General features: G+C 38.3%; 1 protein-coding gene across 1 annotated transcript in view; it reads right to left on the reverse strand.

The window, feature by feature from the left end:
* Window positions 1-11,706: 11,706 nt before the first annotated feature.
* Window positions 11,707-18,682, reverse strand: part of cdh2 (cadherin 2, type 1, N-cadherin (neuronal)) — a 54,410-nt gene continuing 47,434 nt past the window's right edge. Inside the window, exons 15-16 of the mRNA XM_051874753.1 lie at window positions 16,591-16,755; window positions 11,707-13,788 (exon numbers count right to left, since the gene is read on the reverse strand). Coding sequence (XP_051730713.1) covers window positions 13,582-13,788; window positions 16,591-16,755 — 372 coding nt within the window. The 3' untranslated portion in view covers window positions 11,707-13,581. The remainder of the gene's footprint in view (window positions 13,789-16,590; window positions 16,756-18,682) is intronic.

The raw sequence follows: 18,682 nt of genomic DNA on the forward strand, positions 1-18,682 counted from the left end.
GTCCGACCTGCCCCAAACTTCACGTTTTATTAGAGTCCTGTCCTGAAGACATCTACATGGCAATATTCAGTTACAGTCATAGCGCCACCTGTGGGCAACAGGACATGTCATGTCTTACACTGTGATTAACTCCTCATAGAGATTTAACCAGATCAACATCATATTTGGACTGTCTAATCGTAAGGTCTTTGCGATGTTAAATTGTGTCTGTGGCGGCCTGACAAAAAATTTGATGTTTCGCCATGAAAGAGGAAGCTGTTTTAACTCAAGCATACAGTGTCCGATCTGCCCCAAACTTCACATGTGTGATAAGAGTCCTGGCCTAAAGACATCTATATGCCAATATTCAGTTAGTCATACCACCACCTGCTGGCAACAGGAAATGGCATGATTTGCACTGTAATTCACTACCAGAAACACATTTGTATATGCCATGAAGTACCAAACATGCTAGAAACACGTTAAATCATGCAACACTTGGCTACGTGCTAAAATATGCGATTAACACCACGAAACAGGAAGTTGTTGTAACTCAGGCATACAATGCCCGATTTGCTCCAAACTTCATGTTTGATAATAGTCCTGGCCTGAAGACATCTACATGGCAATATTCAGTAATAGTCAAAGCGCCACCTGTTGGAAGCAGGAAGTGAGGCACGTCGAAATGACTTTGCCATATTTCTCCTGTATTTACTCAATTACATGCATGACACCCACTGTTCACTGATTTCCTAAGGCCACCAGGTGGCGGTGGCCCCGGGTGCAAGGGCCCTTTCATTGCTGCTTGCAGCTTTAATTTTTTTTGTTTTATTTAGGACATTCTCATAAGTGGGCGAGGGAGACACATACCCGTTTACACCTGGTGTTTTAATCCGTCTCTTTTGTCCCCTTTCAATCACTTCTGTCCTGATTTCTTCGAGGGGAGGGTCTATGGGTGTGTAAATGTATGGGTTTTTCAGATCTTTAGATCTAATGGACAAAATAAGCTTGCGCAATTTACATACAAATGCGCCCGGAGACAACAGGAAATTACACGGAGAGTATCAGCTTTCGTTTCTGCTCTGACAGCCACAAGACCAGCCGAACGCTCTGAGTGTGTGTTACAAATCAGGAATGGTGAGAGAACATTGTGCTTGGTACGTTTTTTGTCAAACCAAACTTGGATCTACAGCTGACAAAGTTTAAATCCCGTCTGGCTAGCGCAGTTTTTGTGGCTGTTTGAACACATCTACACCACGAAAGCAATCCGGTCTAATGCGTTTTTGACTACCTCTGGAAGTTGTTAAAAGTGGACAAGCTCAAAACGTTTTAGACCCCATTTACACTTGTATTTATTGTCATCCACTTGTGATCCGATCGACCAAAATGCATCTTAATACCTAAATCTGCTATCAAACCTTCAGGGATTAACTGTAATAAATCCAAACATGGATCTCCACCATATTTTTTTGCAGTTGTGGATGCGTAATGAATGCACTTACTTCTATTTAATGATACAAAGTGAAAAAATAAATAACTCAAATTGGAATTATTGGAACTAATATTAGAAGTTTCACTATTTTATCTTTTAATTATCTTGGGATAATCACTGAGCTGTCCACTGCATCATCACAGAAATGGAAACCACTCTAAAAATAGAATCACATGATCACTTGCAGTGTGTCACAGACGCAAAGGATGTAAATATGTATGTCCTTTTTGTCCTATTCTTGTGAAAATACCCAAGGCCATGTAAAAAACATAGACAAACCATATATTGTCGCAATTTTGTTTTGACCGGATTCATTCATCATCTGTCAAAGCGGTTCTTGCTGTTTTCTGTTATGCTGTACTAATAAAACATGCAATATTTCCTCTATGAAGTACACCAATTTGCATGTAAGCCCACCTATTTGTTTAGAGGTCCACCCAAATGCCCTAATTGTGTTTGCGAGTGCAGTGACTGTTGGTGCAGCAGTGGAAGGCAAGTGAGTGATGCTAAAGCTAGCGGTGCAGAGAAGCGAAGGTATGCTCCATAATGCATGGTCCACCAACCACCCTCTGGGATTTGCTGCAAGATGGAATCCAGCTTCATTGTCTTCTAACTCAAATCCCAGTTTTCCAAAGCCCACAACCAAGAGGAGAGAAAAACCCCCAGGGGCAACGAGAGAACAGAGATGGATAGTGTGAATGAAATAGAAAAGAGAAGTGAGTGGGAGATAGACAATGAAACATGGAGAAAGCAAATTCTATTAGCCTACGCTAATTAAAAGAGTTATTAGATAGTTGCTCTGGTCTGTATTGAAGTATTAAATATTCAATGTCCTGACGTGTAGCTGGCTTGCTTCATTTTTTGGCCCTTTCTGTCTTTCATTGTCTGTGACATGCTGTAGGGTTGGACTGAATGTGTCCATGTCTAGAGAGTGTTTCAGACCTGAAACTGTTTTGCTGTAGCAAGAGGCTTTTATGGAAGACGGAGTGGAATGAAAGTAACAAACACACTGTGTATAAACCCGCACATAGGCACACAAATCCAGATAAACAGAAAACTGCAACAGTGATTGTAATGTAATGTTGGAACATTAAGAACCTCCTCCCCCGTATCTCAGTGGAATAAAGCTATGGATAACATGACTAGAGGCTATACTCTAATAGAGAAAGTGAGAGAGAGACACATTACAGCCAGGCTTTACTGGGCGGCATTGTACCTTGAAATGGGGGATGAAGAAAAAGGAAAATGGTGCTGCATGAGATTTTCATAAAGCCATGCATTTTCATTAACTGTTGAAAGAGGCATTTAGCAGTTCAATAAAGGCTATTCAGATTCTTTTTAAGGATCTGGATCAACGTCAATTGCAGTATTTCTGAGTAAAAAAGGATATGCAATGAGAAAAAAAAATGTAGGGTGGGAAGGTGGATGTTACGTGGGATGGAAAGACTTTTTAGAGGAAAAACGTTATATTCCTCTATTCCTTGAAGTTCACTTTGTTCAAAAAAAAAAAAAAGTTCAAAAAACATTCATTTAATAAAACATGACCATATTCCACTTTGTCTTTGATCCTCTGGCTGATGTGTTCCTTTTTGGGACACTTGCCTTTTAAAGTCTCAATGTAATGGAAGTAGCGACAGATCTTTTCTTCCGTATTGTGACATACATCTGAGTTAAATTAATTATGGAAAAAAAAGAAGAAAAATGTAGGACAGGGACTTGGTTCTATCCTTTGGTTATTGGACGCAGATTTGGATGCGAGCTTAAGGGCTGTTAGAAAGAGGCCAGGTTTAAGAAAACTAAATAGTTGGAGACATTTCACCAGAAGATTTTTTTTTTTTTTTTTCTAAATGAAACATATGGATAAATCATTCACAATAAGATCAATAGCATGCATTTAGAAAATAGATTTTGAATGAACTTTCATTTTGTGCCGACTTTAAGACAATGTAAATGTTAGTTTTATGATCTCTTTATGAACTTTTTGACGTGTCAAGGTGTCAGTTGTGTAGCTCTTCATTTTTGGGTGAACTAACCCTTTGACCTTTTTTTAAGACCCACAGAAACCATGATAAATGTCTATACTGTCACTTTTTGTCAGTTTAACATGTAATTGCTAAATAAAATTATTCATTTCTTTATTATTCAAAAAAAAAAAAAAAAAAAAAAAAAAAAAAGAAATCTTACTGACCCTAAACCAAAATATCAGACTGTATTCATCTTCTGACTGTATGCACCAAACCGTGACGTCTGTATCTTGACGGTTCGGGACGAATACATGTACCGTTACACCCCTACTTCGTTATAATACAATGAGGGACAACAGACAGAGAGAAGGAACACAACAAAGGAACAGAGAAAAAGGAAATAAAAAGAGACCATCTCTTAGCTAAAGAGGAGAAACGAGAGAAAAAGGCACTAGGCGAATAATTCAGCATCTCTGGCTGAATTATTCAAACACAGACAAACAAGCATTTCGAAATATGTAGAACCACAAACATGCTCTTCAAAACACTGTCTTCACCTCGGCTGGAATAAAAGCATCTGAGAATCTTTCTTGTCCAAACGCGGAATCTTGCTTAATCTGGCGTTAAGCGGTATTTATGCTTTTGTACCGTGGTATATCCCTTGATAAAAGTCCATTATTCTCCAGGAGTATTCACAGACACAAGGCCTTTATTTCCGCCTGTTAGTTTGATGTAGGTCTGCTTTCTCTCTTTTCACTTGCGTTGGGTCTGCTTAATGTAATGCTCCCATTGCTGGATTATATCATTATGAGCAGTAAGCCACATTTCCCAGCCCAGCAGTTTGCTGTAACATGCACACACCATAAAATCATTCAGCTGTTCATACACACATTTATGCGTGATGTCGTTACCCAGAGTAAAATTTTACTGCTCAGAAGTTGCTCTTTAATAGCTCAGTAGACTTAAAGGGTTAGTTCACCCAAAAATGCAAATTATCCCATGATTTACTCACCCTTAAGCCATTTTAGGTGTATATGACTTTCTTCTTTCAGAAGAACACAATCAGAGTTATATTTAAAAATATCCTGGCTTTTCCAAGCTTTATAATGGTAGTGAATGGCACTCCTGATTTTGAAGTCCAAAAAACAGCATCCGTCCATCATAAAAGTAACCCATACGGCTCCAGGGGTGACCTCTGACCCCGACACATGACGCATTGACGAATGCGGAAGCAAAACAAAACACCGGTCAAGAATTAGAAGTCTAAAATGAGAATTTTTGAAAGAGAAAAGTCAAATGAGACAATTTTGGCATACAATAAGATTATAAAAATACACAATTAAAGCTATAGCCAGATAAAAGGTCTTCCAAAATTCTGATATTGATATTTTTTATTGCTGATGTCGGTATCTCTGCAAATCTGAGCACAGTTTGAGACCTCGTTGTGAAAGATCACGTCTGAGATGGTGGAGTGATTTCTTAGGAGGAAAATTTGAGAAGCAGCAGACTGGCCATTAAAAAGTATCCATTTGTTTTCTATTTAATCTCTTTGCTGTTTAAAGTCAGCATGAAACCGAAGTTGTGATCGTCTTTTATTCTCTATTGTGAATTATATCCCAATAGAAATACATATGTGAAGTATATAATATATATGTGAAGTATATATTGTGAATTGAAACGGCTTCTCAAACAAGACAAAATGTAGGGCGGGACTTGATTTTGTCCATCAGGAATTTATTTGATTGGATGGTTGTGATTTGCTATTGCTGTGATGTCATGTGAGTGACAGGTTGTCCCGCCCTTGCGCCATAAATGTGTCATCAGTGAACAGAAGAGATGTCACTGCAAGAGAGAGGAGCATGAATTTAAAAAATAAAATGATGTGCACGAATAAATCATTTATAATACAGCAATATACCATAAAAAATAAAAATTGACCATTTTGATTTCATGGTGGCTTTAAGAGAAAAACTGAGATCTCATTTGTCATGTCCACAAGCAGTTTAAGGTATTCTGATGAAAGATTGATTTCAAGAAGCATCTAAACCACCTGAAAACAGCCTGTATGATATATCATCATAGGACATTTGTCTAAAGCAGCCTCTTTTTGTGACACAGCATGGCAAAGTGCTCTGATTTACTTGGCATTTCAGCACACTGCATCCAAAACGGGACTGAATGCATTATGTGAATGACTGTCTCTTCCCCAGAGCTGTGAACAGACCCCGTCAGTACAGTGATATAGCTGGCCCGATCTCCCTCTCGTGTCCACTCACATCAGCACAGACAAGGAGAGAAGCTCTTGTTGATTCTTCAGGCCATTTCTTTGGACAAGCCAAAGTAACGTCCTGCTTCATTCCCTGTCACGTGATCTGGGATGTCCGAGCATGTGGCAGTAACACACACAACATGCTGACATCCACAAATGAATAATCGGAAATCGAAGGGTAGGCCACTATGACTCTACACATCAATCATGGACTGAATGCTTCATGTATATGGAGGCATAGATCCCACTCAATTCAACTAATAATGACATTTCTGTCATTCATAACCTGAGTCATGTCGTTTCAAACTCAAATGGCTTTCTTTCTTCCATGTACGAACGCAAATGGAGAATTTTTGAAGAATGCACTGGATATTCATGTAAAATGTAAATTTTGTTTTTGACATTTTACAAAAAAAAAAAAAATTCTACTTCAGTATTTCATGTTTAATGCAATGCGTTACCTGCCGTTAGTGAAATGTATAATTTTTTTTTTTTTGTTTATTATTTATTAGGCTAATTTCTGTGTAAAAGATTGTTTCAAAGTAAATGCTAAACATTTTTTTTTCAGTGTTATGAAAGTGAACATCTCAGAAGTCGATCTATTTTAGAGAGATAGGAAAGTACTGGCTACCATCACATAATTATGTGGTAACCGGGAAAACGAGATCATGAAACCAATGAATGGATGAACTCGCGATTCTACAAAATGGCTTTTAAACGTTATACCGGGTCCTAAAGCAAAACTTTGGAGAATAATTTAAGTGCCAAACAGCCTACTCACCATAACGTCTTGAACTTGTAACGATGGTTATCTGTATTCTCTTGGGAATGATTTCGTTCATCGGCACCGGCTGGTTCGGCTTCGCTCGCTCTCCCGCGCATCCGCATTTGAATTCTCCAGACCAACGGTTTTCCTCAGGCGCATTTTGCGCATGCGTATTCAGTATGACTTGTTCAGCCAACACAGATTTTTCACTTCGACCTGATAGATTGACTGAGCACAATTAAATATGTTTGGTGAATATTTTAAGTAAAGACCTTAAGCTATGATTAGTACAATAAATCTTTTTTGCATGGGGATAATTATTGGAAGTCATTTATTGAGCCAATATAATTGTCAATTTCCACAATTTTTCGAATTTTTTTTAGAGTGCAGAGACAGACAATAAACAAAAATAAACAAGCTCCACATCATTAAAGTAGTTCATATGACTTATTTTAAGTCTTCTGAAGCCAGACAGATTTGTGTGGAACAAACAGTAGCCTACAGTTATTTTTAAACCCGACCTCATGAGAAAACAACTATTTTAAGAGGTGGCGATTTCGTATGAATTTTTACAATGTGATTTGTACAGAAACGATTTTTAGAGAAAAAGTACGGTCCACCCCTAACCGTCAATGAGACATAAACAAATCATACGAAAACGTATAAATGAGTTTGTACAAATTCATACAAATTAGCCACCAGTTAGTCAAAACATAATTACAAAATGCCGTGAGGGCGTGTTGGATTTGTCACCGAACATCTTCCCCTCCGGCTCCGCCATCAGTTTGATTGGTTACGTCAAATTTTGTGTTTTGTTTGTGTTTTACGAAATAAAGAAATTCAGAGTCTTGGAACCCCATGAGGGCCGGTGGGTATCTTCTATTAACCTTTTTATAGTGTTATTTGTTAATTTCGCCTTTGACAATGAATCATAATGTTTTGATTTGGATTAAGGCATAAAGGAAAATCTGAGTCATACACACCAAGCTCGTACACTGTGGGGGAGTGAGTTTGACCCTGACAGCAACGGCAAAGTAGGAATGTAAAAGGCAGAGTTAAGACCTCGGGAAAGAAAGAGAGAGAAAGAGAGCGAGATGGGGAGTTGTTCTCTCTGTATCAGTTGATCAATGTCATCTCCATCCTCCAGCCAGCACCAAGCAACGCTTTTTAGCACCACAGCAAAATAAAACATAGCCTATTTACCTGAGTTGTGAATGAGGGAGTCTGCAGCCTGCAGTCTGTGTTGCAGAAGACCATGTACCGTCTTTGTGTCGAGTTTCTTAGGGCTGCACGCGTAAACAAACTTTAGGCTATGCGCCAATTCACGAATAAATGATTCTAATGAGCCGCTTATTAGCGAATCAAAAACATACTTCGTGACCAGCGTGGCCCGACGCTCGAAACGAATGACTCTTCAGAGTCAATATTTTGACATAGTAGGCTATTGGAAAAATGTCCTTATTGTCTCGGTGTATAGTAAAACTAGCCTGATTCTCAAATAGCCGGTTCTTTTAATTGTTCAAAAACACGTGTTAGCGTTTGAATCCGTGCAATGAATCATTTACTGAACTAAATCGATTACGAAGGTTAAAGGATTAGTTAACTTTCAAATTAAAATTTACTGATAATTTGTTCTAACTGTAGTTTCAGTGCAGCTTCAAAGGGCTCTACACGATCCTAGACGTGGAATAAGGGTCTTATCTAGCGAAATGATCGGCCATTTTTCTAAAAAAAAAAAAAAAAAAAAAAAAAAAATTATATACTTATTAACCACAAATGCTAGTCTTGCACTATAGAGCTGCGTTCCACTCCACTTTACACATGCACTCGTGAACTTCCCTAAGCACTTCCCCTCAGGGGAATCCCTGCCGCCATTTTGAAGTGCGGGATGTTTATATGGACAGACCCTTGCTCCCTTGAGCGAGTCTACTTCATATGTACACTTCAGGCAGCTCCATATACCACAATGCAACACGGCTGTGATGTCACTGCATAATCGCGTTTAATTTACCCCACCACAAACAACTCTATGATATATTAATTATTTTTTTAAATATCTAAAACAACCCAAACACATCTATATACATATAGAATGCTGCATTAAACAGTTTCGTAAAAAATGTATATAATAAACTCCATAGCAGTTTCCAAGTGATCAAGGGCTAGGACGTTCCAATTCAGCCCATTGCAAGGGTTCCGCCAGTAGTGGGCACTCGTGCAACGTAAGCAATGGAGTACATCCGAGTCAACAAGACTGAGGGAAGTTAGCGAGGGAAAGGCATAAAAAACGAACTGGAACGCAGCCCAGCTCTCTTCTTCTTCTACTTGTAGAATTCCAGCAGTGTAGACGTTGCTAAGTGTATTACTGCCCTCCACAGGTCAAAGTTTGAACTAATGCTGCCTTCACATGCTATCAGAAATTTGATAATTCCCACTTCTCATCTCATTCAAGTTTCGAAATGGGGGTGCATGTGCAATTTTTACCTAGGAAACTCGTATTTACGATAATTCCGAGAGCACCTGAAGGCAGCATAATTCTTATATACTTGCACTAGCATATAGTATAAGAATTTAGTTCAAACTTTGACCTGTGGAGGGCAGTAATTCACTTAGCAGTGCTGGAATTCTACAAGAATTAGAAGAGAGCTAGTGCAAGACAAGCATTTATGGTTAATAAGTATATAAATGTTTATAGCCGTCTCTATCTATCTATCTATCTATCTATCTATCATCTATCTATCTATCTATCTATCTATCTATCTATCTATCTATCTATCATCTGTTTTAATCAGCATAATTCAGTGATTATTTTGTACTGTGGAATATCTGTTATATCAAATAAATTCCTTAGAGCAGTACTAAAATTAGGACAATTCATGGACAATGAGTATGTAAACATATGAACATATATCTTATCCAAATTTTATCTCTTTTATATCTAGCAAATCCCTGCAGCACTCACTGCCCTCCCTTCTCTCTATTACACACACAGAGAGAGAGAGAGAGAGAGAGAGAGAGAGACGTATCCCTTTGGCGTAACAAAGGATCAAGTGTTCCACTGGACTGCCCAGACCATTACTGACAAAACCGAGCACAAAAAAGAAAAAAATATTGAAACAAAGGACAGAGAAAGAGGGGGATGGAACATGAAGTATGAAAGGAAATAGGAAAAGAACTCTAAATATAAAACGCAGGAAGGAGTTTTATATGTGTATATATACGTAGAGAGTGTGGAATGAAGGAGATAGCAGCACAGAGAAAAGCTTATTCCCCATCCTTCATGTGACCTTAAGCAACAAGACTGCACTTTTTAGCTCTCTCATTCTCTCAGTCACACACAATGGGACGTGGGGAGGCCAGGCTTTGATGTTGGCACAATAATCTCAGTCCCGGGAGAACGTTAGATAGAGAAGGAGGAGCAAAGGATAGCCCTGAAGGGAGTATAGAAATACACAATTTTGTGTGTGTGTGTGTGTGTGTGTGTGTGGACTGTAGACTGACTCAAATGATGGAGGCAGACACGCACAGACCCAGATAATGACCCAGCTGCCAGTAATCACTTTTAAGGTCAAGGTATGCAACGGCATTTCCTTTTTCCATTTAATGGAGCCAATTTAGCATGCATATATACAATTATCTCATTCCAAAACAGTGAGCTGCCTATGTAGGTAACATCTGAAGGCATTTCAGGCACACTTCTGACAATAAAAGGCTGTTCAAAAATGTATCTGAATTTATCAAAATTCAATGGCAGCAGCAGGTGATCCATAATGCACTGCATCGAGCTTAGCGAAAAATAAATCCAAAATGATGGATAAGGCAAGATATATGTAATTTATAGATTAAATTCAGTACTCAAAACATTTACATGTGAACATGTATTTTTCGTGCATCTTTTTAAATGCAAATGAGCTGCTGCTCCCCACCACGCTTTCCAGAAGAAGGCGGAGCCTGTACAGCTTGTGCCTCGAATACTAAAACGTCTGTTTGGTTTTGATTATCATTTCTATTGCAGTCACGTGACATTGCAGTTCTTCATTATCATGAAAGTTAATTATCTGCATGTGTTTTTTAAAGCCATAACAGTTTAATCTTCTGATCTATGGTTTTCTGAGCGCACACATCTGAAGCACAGAAAGCTGGCTGTCAGACAGCGCGTCGTGTGAGTATTAAACTAAGTTCTTTTTCTCGTCTTATTGCACTTAAACTGTCAGATACACACAAGGTTATGTCAAAAACTTCACATAAACACAGTCAGTTATGTCTGTGAACGTAAACAGCAGGGAAAGAAATCGCATGTGTATATTAGATCTGTGTATTAAAGTGACAGCAGCGTAATATACAGTACCTACTGCTGTATCTGCTGTTAATATGAAAAGAAAAACAGAAAATCACTCACTGCTCTTGACTGAATAACTTTAATAAGAATACATTTCTTACTTGAATGCTGCTGTTAAATCTCTGGTGAGGAGATAAACATGGCGGACTGTGTACAGCTCACTGAGGGCGGGGTCTATGCTAATAGGGCAGAGTTCATCAGCAGTTGTGGGCGGGGCCTAAGCAAACGGCTTATTCTGAGACACTGTTTATGATTTATGGGTATTAAAAAAAAGGAGTGGGTGGATTTTTACCATTATATGATGGTTGTGTACACACACTGCCGACACACATCTGTGTTCAAACACCATGTAAAAGTCAATTTTGCATAATACACTAGGTCCTCTTTAAAGCAGTCATAGTGAAGTTCTTCTCCAGCAAGCCGCCTCTTGATATTTCATCCGAGCAAATTTTACATGTTATTTCAGCATTATTTTTAGTCATAGTGAAGTACGTCCGTCCACGCAGCTGGCATGATGTACCATTTTTCCACGTTGCGTGCATGAAATAGATGCCAAATAGCGCTTCGGTCAGTGATTTCAGCCCTCCAAAAAAAATGTGAAACCAAATTATATTTTCAGGTGCTGAAATTTCAGTGCATCTCTATGTTTATTAAGAGTAAAAAGCTTTTAGCTCAGCAACATACTAACATCAAATGCCATTGAAATCAATTGCGAGTCTCTCACGTGAAGTGCTATTTGTGATTTGCTACCCATGTGGAGCATTCTAAATCGGTCATTGATGATCTCCCATGATGCTTAGGTTCCTGCCTCAGAAGCCAGCTGCCTATCTAGGGAGTTGCTAGGCTTCGGAACAGAGCTAATACATCAATCTAGCAAAGAAAACCAACAAATCAGCATTTCCAAAATTAGACTTTTATTGGTCATTTGGGCTGCAATGGGTCATAATATCAACAAGTAATTGCAAACAGAGCCCACAGAACTCTGGACAGCCATCGTCCATTAAAAAGCTGTTAATCATCTTATGGCTGTGAGCCTCGTGAGTGGACTGGCCTTGTACTTCCATCCTGCTCTTTTAATTGGCCCTCCAGTGATACACACACACACACGCACACACACCATTACGGTTCTCTAACAGGCAGAGACAGTTATGATGAGGGCTTAGGTCCACCATTACAGTTTAGTTCAAACATGAAGATCCCGAAGGATCGTGCGTTTAGGAGTATGGCCTCGGAGCCTCGAACGTCAGTCGACCTCTTTGATCCGTGAGAGTGGCCCGGGGGAGAAGACAATGGAAATGCAGAACGTAGCAGAGAAGAACAAAGGAAGTGGAAGGTCAACATGGAATCCTTGACGAAGGACGTCAAGCAATGAAATTAGAGAACGACGGGCAAATGGAAGGTCATTAACTGGGCGAAACGAAAAAGGAATGTTACGTCATGAAAAGGGGAGGGATGAAAACAACGGGTATCTGGACCAAACTTCTGTCTCACTTATTCGCTTAAGTCTCCTTCGAGGTGGACATTTCTTTATTCGTGTGTAAATAAATTTCAGAAAGACTGTTTTATACGTAAAAGATAAAAACATGCAAAAATCCTTTTGTCTGTAGTCCAAATTATACATATACAAGTTCTTCACGCCCTGCTCTTCTTCGTAGACTACATCAAAAGAGGAAAAACGAAACAAAAAACTATGTACACACCATTTAATTTACAGTGGAGTAAAAAAATGAAAGAATACCAGGCATGAAAGAATACCAGGATGACTAAGGCAGATGACATTTCAAAAAACAGAATGTTTTCATTTGCAAATTACTAAATCACTTCAAAAAAATGCAGAGAGAGAGAGAGAGAGAGAGAGAGAAAGAAAGAGAGAAAATAAATGAACAAAACAAACAGTTCTGCTACCAAATAATAATGCTCGTCTCCCATTTTGCAACCGGCTGCATAAGTTAACGTTTTGGTGGAAAAACAGTGAATATATATATCGTTTTTTTTTTTTTTTTATTTAAAAAAAAGAAAGAAGAAAATGCAAAAAAAAAAAAAAAAAAACAAGAAAAAAAACTGAAATCTATTTTCTAGCATACTGTACAAAGCTGTTCTTTCTGTCTAGCCGCTCTCATTCTTCCACAGCCTTCGTTTTGATACGTGACGTGAACGAACAGCGTGATGGTGAGAAACGCAAACAGAAGCATAAACGTCATAAACAGGCTCACGACATAAACACTCCAAAACTCTGAGCCACCAAAGCCATTGAACAGAAAAACAACATCATCAGATCAAATGAACAAAGACCGAAAAAAAGAAAAATGTAAAAAACGAAACAAAAAAAAAGAAAAAATGTACAAAAAGGCACATAATATCCCAGTGCTTCTGTACTGTGAGATTCAAGTGTAACTTAGCATTCATTTAACGTTCTTTAAGCGTTCCTTCATACGTTTCGTACCGATGATCCTTCAAACTTAGGCGAAAAAATCCTGGACTGAACCCAAACTAGGCAGATTTCCTTCATTAGACCCCCTCCGTCTGCAACAGAGGGCCTCGGAGAGACCTGGTTTTGTTGCCATGGTGATCTTCCTTCCACTTTCTTGTCTCTTCGTTTCTCTGTCTCTTTAGGGTATATTGGTTTCTTCATTGTTTTGATTCTGCACACTGTCCATGTCCTGCAATTAAAAAAAAAGTGCCACACTGTTTTGTTTTGATGTTGTTTCTTTTATTTTTCCTCCTCCTCCGGTTCTCCCTTGTCTTTCTGCGGTCCTGCGGTGATGGCGTAAGCTAGTCGTCGTTGCCTCCGTACATGTCGGCGAGTTTGCGGAAGCGAGGGCCCCAGTCGTTGAGGTAGTCATAGTCCTGGTCGCCTCCGCTGCTGGAGGAGTGAAGGGAGCTGAGCGATCCGGCCGTGGAGCCGCTGCCCTCGTAGTCGAAGACCAGCAGGGAGTCGTACGGAGGGGCCGTGGGATCGGTGTCGGCCGCCTTCAGACCCTAGGGAACATGATGAGAACGGATGTGCTTTTAAAATACACACATTTCAAAAATAGCACATGGACATTATCTAGTACAACTGTTTTCTTGTCGAATCACTCGTTTGGTACAAGCTTATTCTGTTTAAGTGAAGAGGGGGATGGGATGGAGGAAAAGAAGGAACAAAAAAGGAGGAGGGGAGAAGGATTGGGGTCGCCGTGCAAACAGATGCTGGGCTCTGGAACAGACTAAAGCGTTTATTTATAAGCGGCTGCGTTCTGGAAACGCACAGTCTGAGCTCGCACAATTAAACAATGAAGCACTGAATACTCTGTCAGGGCACTGGATGGGAAACAACTAAAGTGAGAAGAGGAAGGAAGGAAGGAGTGACAATAGAACTCAAACCCATTAAGTAAAAGAGTGTGTGCGTCCAATCTCACATGCTTCTGCACTATTCTCTATTGTTTTGTAATATATGTGTGCAGGTGAATTTATTTGAATGAACAAAAAGACCACTGTGTATTGACCATTATTTCCTCTTATGAAATAATGTATCTTGCCTCTCTGGAAATCTGCAGTCTCTCCAACATTTAAAATGATCCTCTGAAGTTTAACCTATGATCTTTAAACATTATAAATACTAATATATTAACCTTTTTTGTTTTATTCTATTTCTTTTATTGACTAAGCACTTATTTGCATGCGTTAGGTGCCAAAAAACAAGATATTCTCCGTTTATTTTAACCAATCAAAAAATTGATTGAGATTTGGGAACGTCTCTGATTGGTGGACCTCACATCAGTAATACAAACAATTCTACTGTTATATTTAGCATTACAGCATAACAACCAGACACAAAACTTTCTGTGTTTTTTCTTTTTTGCATGATGATAAATTGCATTTTAAGAAATTAGGGCTTGACATTAACTTTTTTGCTCACCATCCACTGTGGCTAGTGGATTTCCAATACTAGCGTCTTCACTAGCCACAATTTTGACATTGATACCATGGGGAAAAACTGCCATATAGATATTTTTAATATCTCATAATTTGGCAGCAGGTATACTAGGCTGCTGTCACTTTAAGACCTGACACACAGATCCATTATACTGTCTTTCTGAACTGTTTACGTTCACTTAAAACATAACTGACTGTGTTTACATAAATACTCACCAAGACCGGCATTTTCACATTATTTTGTGAGTTTTTGACTGTTTAAGCGCAATAAGCAGTGAAAAAGAACTCAATTTAGTACTGAGAGCTGGCTTTATGTGGTGCACTTTAGGTGTGAGCAAAAAATCTGCGGGAATGAGTAAAATTATGCGCAATACACGCAATCCCTCGCCGAAATTCAAGCCCTGTAACACCAACAATATTCATCCGGAGCAAATGAAACGAGTGAGTGAGGGGAGGAGGGTTTGTGTGTCGACTCGCTGTCGGAGAGATGAGAGAGAGAGAAAGAGCAGCTGGTATCGTGTATCTGTTCTGCGGAAAATGAGTATTGGAAGCATTTCAGATATTTCAGTATCGATATGTATCGAAGTCAATATTTTTGACAACACTACATTGCACTTACTTTAATATTTTAGATGCCATTTTTAAAGACTACAACTGAAAAATGTATATATTATCTATAAATTCAATCTGCCAAAGTGGCTAGTAGGAGTGACTGCGTTACTTGCCACTGCTGAAATACACACACATTTGGCAGGGTGGCGGGTGTTAATGTCAAGCCCTGGTGGGCACCCAATGGCAGAAACATAAATTAGTGCCTATGCTTGCATGTTTTGTCTGTAATAATAACAAACACTATACAAAATATTAAAATACTGGATGATGTACTTCTTCAGCCAAAAAAAAGCTGATATTTGAGGACATTTCATGCACTCAATGGTCTCAAGAGTCGCTTTCCCAATGTAGCATAAAGAGAAGAGCTAAACGTGCTAAAGCTAGCACTTGAAACGTCATTTCCTTTAAAAGGGAAACGAGCAGTATTAGGTATGTAGTACGGCATTTCTGACGTAATTTTAGATAGATAATGCAACAGAGGCACAAACATTCTATATACAAGAACACATCATTGTTGGGCAGATTCAAATGTTTGATTTACTATATGTGCCCAACCAATTTTGGTAGTGAATCAAACATCCGAATGCACATTCAATTTTAATGTTTAAAATGCCTCTGGTGCTGTCTAGGTAGGCAGCTCACTTGGTTTTGAAACACTGCCATATTATACAAATAAAGTTCTATTTTTAGCATAACACTATCCAGACAGAGTGCTAACATAGACTAAACACTGTATAGACGTTCAGTTGACATAATTCTGAATCGTGAAGTCGCTTGTCCAAACAAATCTTTCTACAGACATAAAATGACTTTAAACAAAACTCATAAGTGACAATTTCTGTTCACGTTTGAATGCTAAAAAAAAAAAAAAATCCTAACTGACGGGTTTCTTTAAAATACAGTTTGGTCGAAACGATTGGCAAATTCTGCCATATATAAAGCCTGTCTGTCTTTTAAGTGAGGCTGCTTACATTTAGCTGTAATGTTTAATTCATTACCTGATTTAAGCAGTTTCTTGCTAATCTCACACTGCTTTGAGTGCAGTCACACTGCTTGGAGCGTGTGAGGTCTGCATGTGTGCGTGGGAGGGCGCGCATCCACAGACTGAAGCATGAGATATTGAATCCCTGAGCCTGGCTAATGATCAACAAAACTAAAAGGACTTGCTCCAATTAACCAATCAATCACCATTAAGTCTTATCACTGGTGCCATCGAGCCATTTTATATGGCGCGACTTCAGAAGAATGGCGTACCTCGTGGATGAACTCTCCTATGTCTCCGGGATGGGGTGCGGCAGAGCGGATGGGATAGTTGGGCTCGGAGTGCATCGGTCGCTCATCCAGCCGGCGGATCCCGACGGGCTTGATCATGTCTGGCTCCAGAGTATCGGGCTGCTGCAGCTGGCTAAGATCATAGTCCTGAAGAAACACAGACAATCACAAACAGGGTTAGAGGGCTACTTAAAGCTCATGGGTTTCTGGAATCATCTGCATGCAGAATAAGGAACGTTTAGACATTAGTAATGCAATTTAAATTTGCTTTGTTCCATATGAAGGACATTCATATGGGTTTTCTTTTCAGAAGTTAGCTAAATATGATAAAACCTTCCTATAGGAAAATTTGGGGATGTCCTTATTTGGAATAAAATTAGTGCTGTCAAATCAATTAATCGTGATTAATCACATCTTACATAAAATTTTCTGTTTATATATATATATACACATAATATAAACAGAAACTTTTATGTTAGATGCGATTAATCGTGATTAATCGAATTTTAATCGAATTGGAGCAAAGCAAATCTAAGGTCAAAACGTTACTTGTTCTGCGTGCAGATATTGCTGTCAAATCGATTAATCACGATTAATTGCATCTAACATAAACGTTTCTGTATACACACACACACACACACACACACATATATACATATATATATATATATATACAAACAGAAACTTTTGTTACATGCGATTAATCATGATTAATCGAATTGGAATTGAATCAAATTAATCATGATTAATCGCATAATAAAAGTTTCTGTTTATATTATTTATGTATGCATATATATATGTGTGTGTGTATGTGTACACACAGACATGCACACACACATATAATATATATATGTGTGTGTGTGTGTGTGTGTAAATATAATATATGCACACATATATTATATAAAGACAAACTTTTATGTTAGATACAATTAATCATGATTAATCGATTTGACATACCTAAAAAATACTTAAAGTACATCTAAATAAAAAATAAATAAAACTTTTAAATTAAAATTAAATACAAAAAATGTAAAAAAAAAAAAAAAAAAAAAATGTTTTCCATTCATTCTGATATTTTATTTCTTTTAGGTTAGCGAGTATTCATAAATAGCTTTGTATCCACCTTATTTTGCAACGCCAAAGTAAACTATTTTTCTGTGAATGTGAGAGACTTCTCATCAGCCGCTACAGGTAAATAACTAGAAGAATATCGAAGTGCAGTAAACAGTACTATTTTTGTGCAACAAGCCAGTGTGTTTATGATTAATAAAATACATTAAAATAATATGATAAGAAATACAAGTTTGCAATATCAAGCAACGTATGTCAGACTGTTTTTATGCTGCTAAAATAACTGGAAGCACATTCAAGTTACAAAATGGCCACGCTTGCTGATACGTTAAATATTAGGTTGATAAAACAATCAAACTTTATAGTACTTCCTCCTTTACATAGATAGCCAATAGCCAAAAGTATGCTTTAAATTTCGATTTGCCACTACATTTTGAATTAAGCAGGGTCAGTGTTTTTTATGGCGCACACACACACACATGCCTGTAATTGACCGCACTAATTGGCTGGTCCACTATGTGGCAATACTCACAGTTGGCTTGCTGTTTTCAAGAACTACTTGAAGAAGATGATGGAAAATGCCATTAAAAATACCCAAAGAAGCAGGTGGAAACAACAAAAATGGATATGCAAGAGGTTAGAATATACCCGCGACAAGTTTAAAAGATGACACATGTCTGTAAGTGCTCATGGTCCATGGAGTATTACTTTGAAAAGCTAGAGCAGTAAAGGCAGGTAGAAAAAATGCAGAGTACCCCAGGCTTAAGTGCATTACTAATGGTTTTCTTTAGATTTAATGTTTTAATTAAACCTGAAAAATGCCAAATGTTCCTGTGGGAGTTTAGGGATAGAAAATATCATTAACTCATAAAACCATAGAAAAGTCTCCAAAATGATAAAACTGAAAATGTGTGTGTGTGTGTGTGTATTAGCACTGAGACACTTTACAAAAACCAAAGTCTGACTCAAATGCAAATCTACAAGTCTCACACATACGTGCTCA

Source organism: Ctenopharyngodon idella, chromosome 20, assembly GCF_019924925.1.
Source record: "Ctenopharyngodon idella isolate HZGC_01 chromosome 20, HZGC01, whole genome shotgun sequence".
NCBI classification, from domain to species: domain Eukaryota; kingdom Metazoa; phylum Chordata; class Actinopteri; order Cypriniformes; family Xenocyprididae; genus Ctenopharyngodon; species Ctenopharyngodon idella.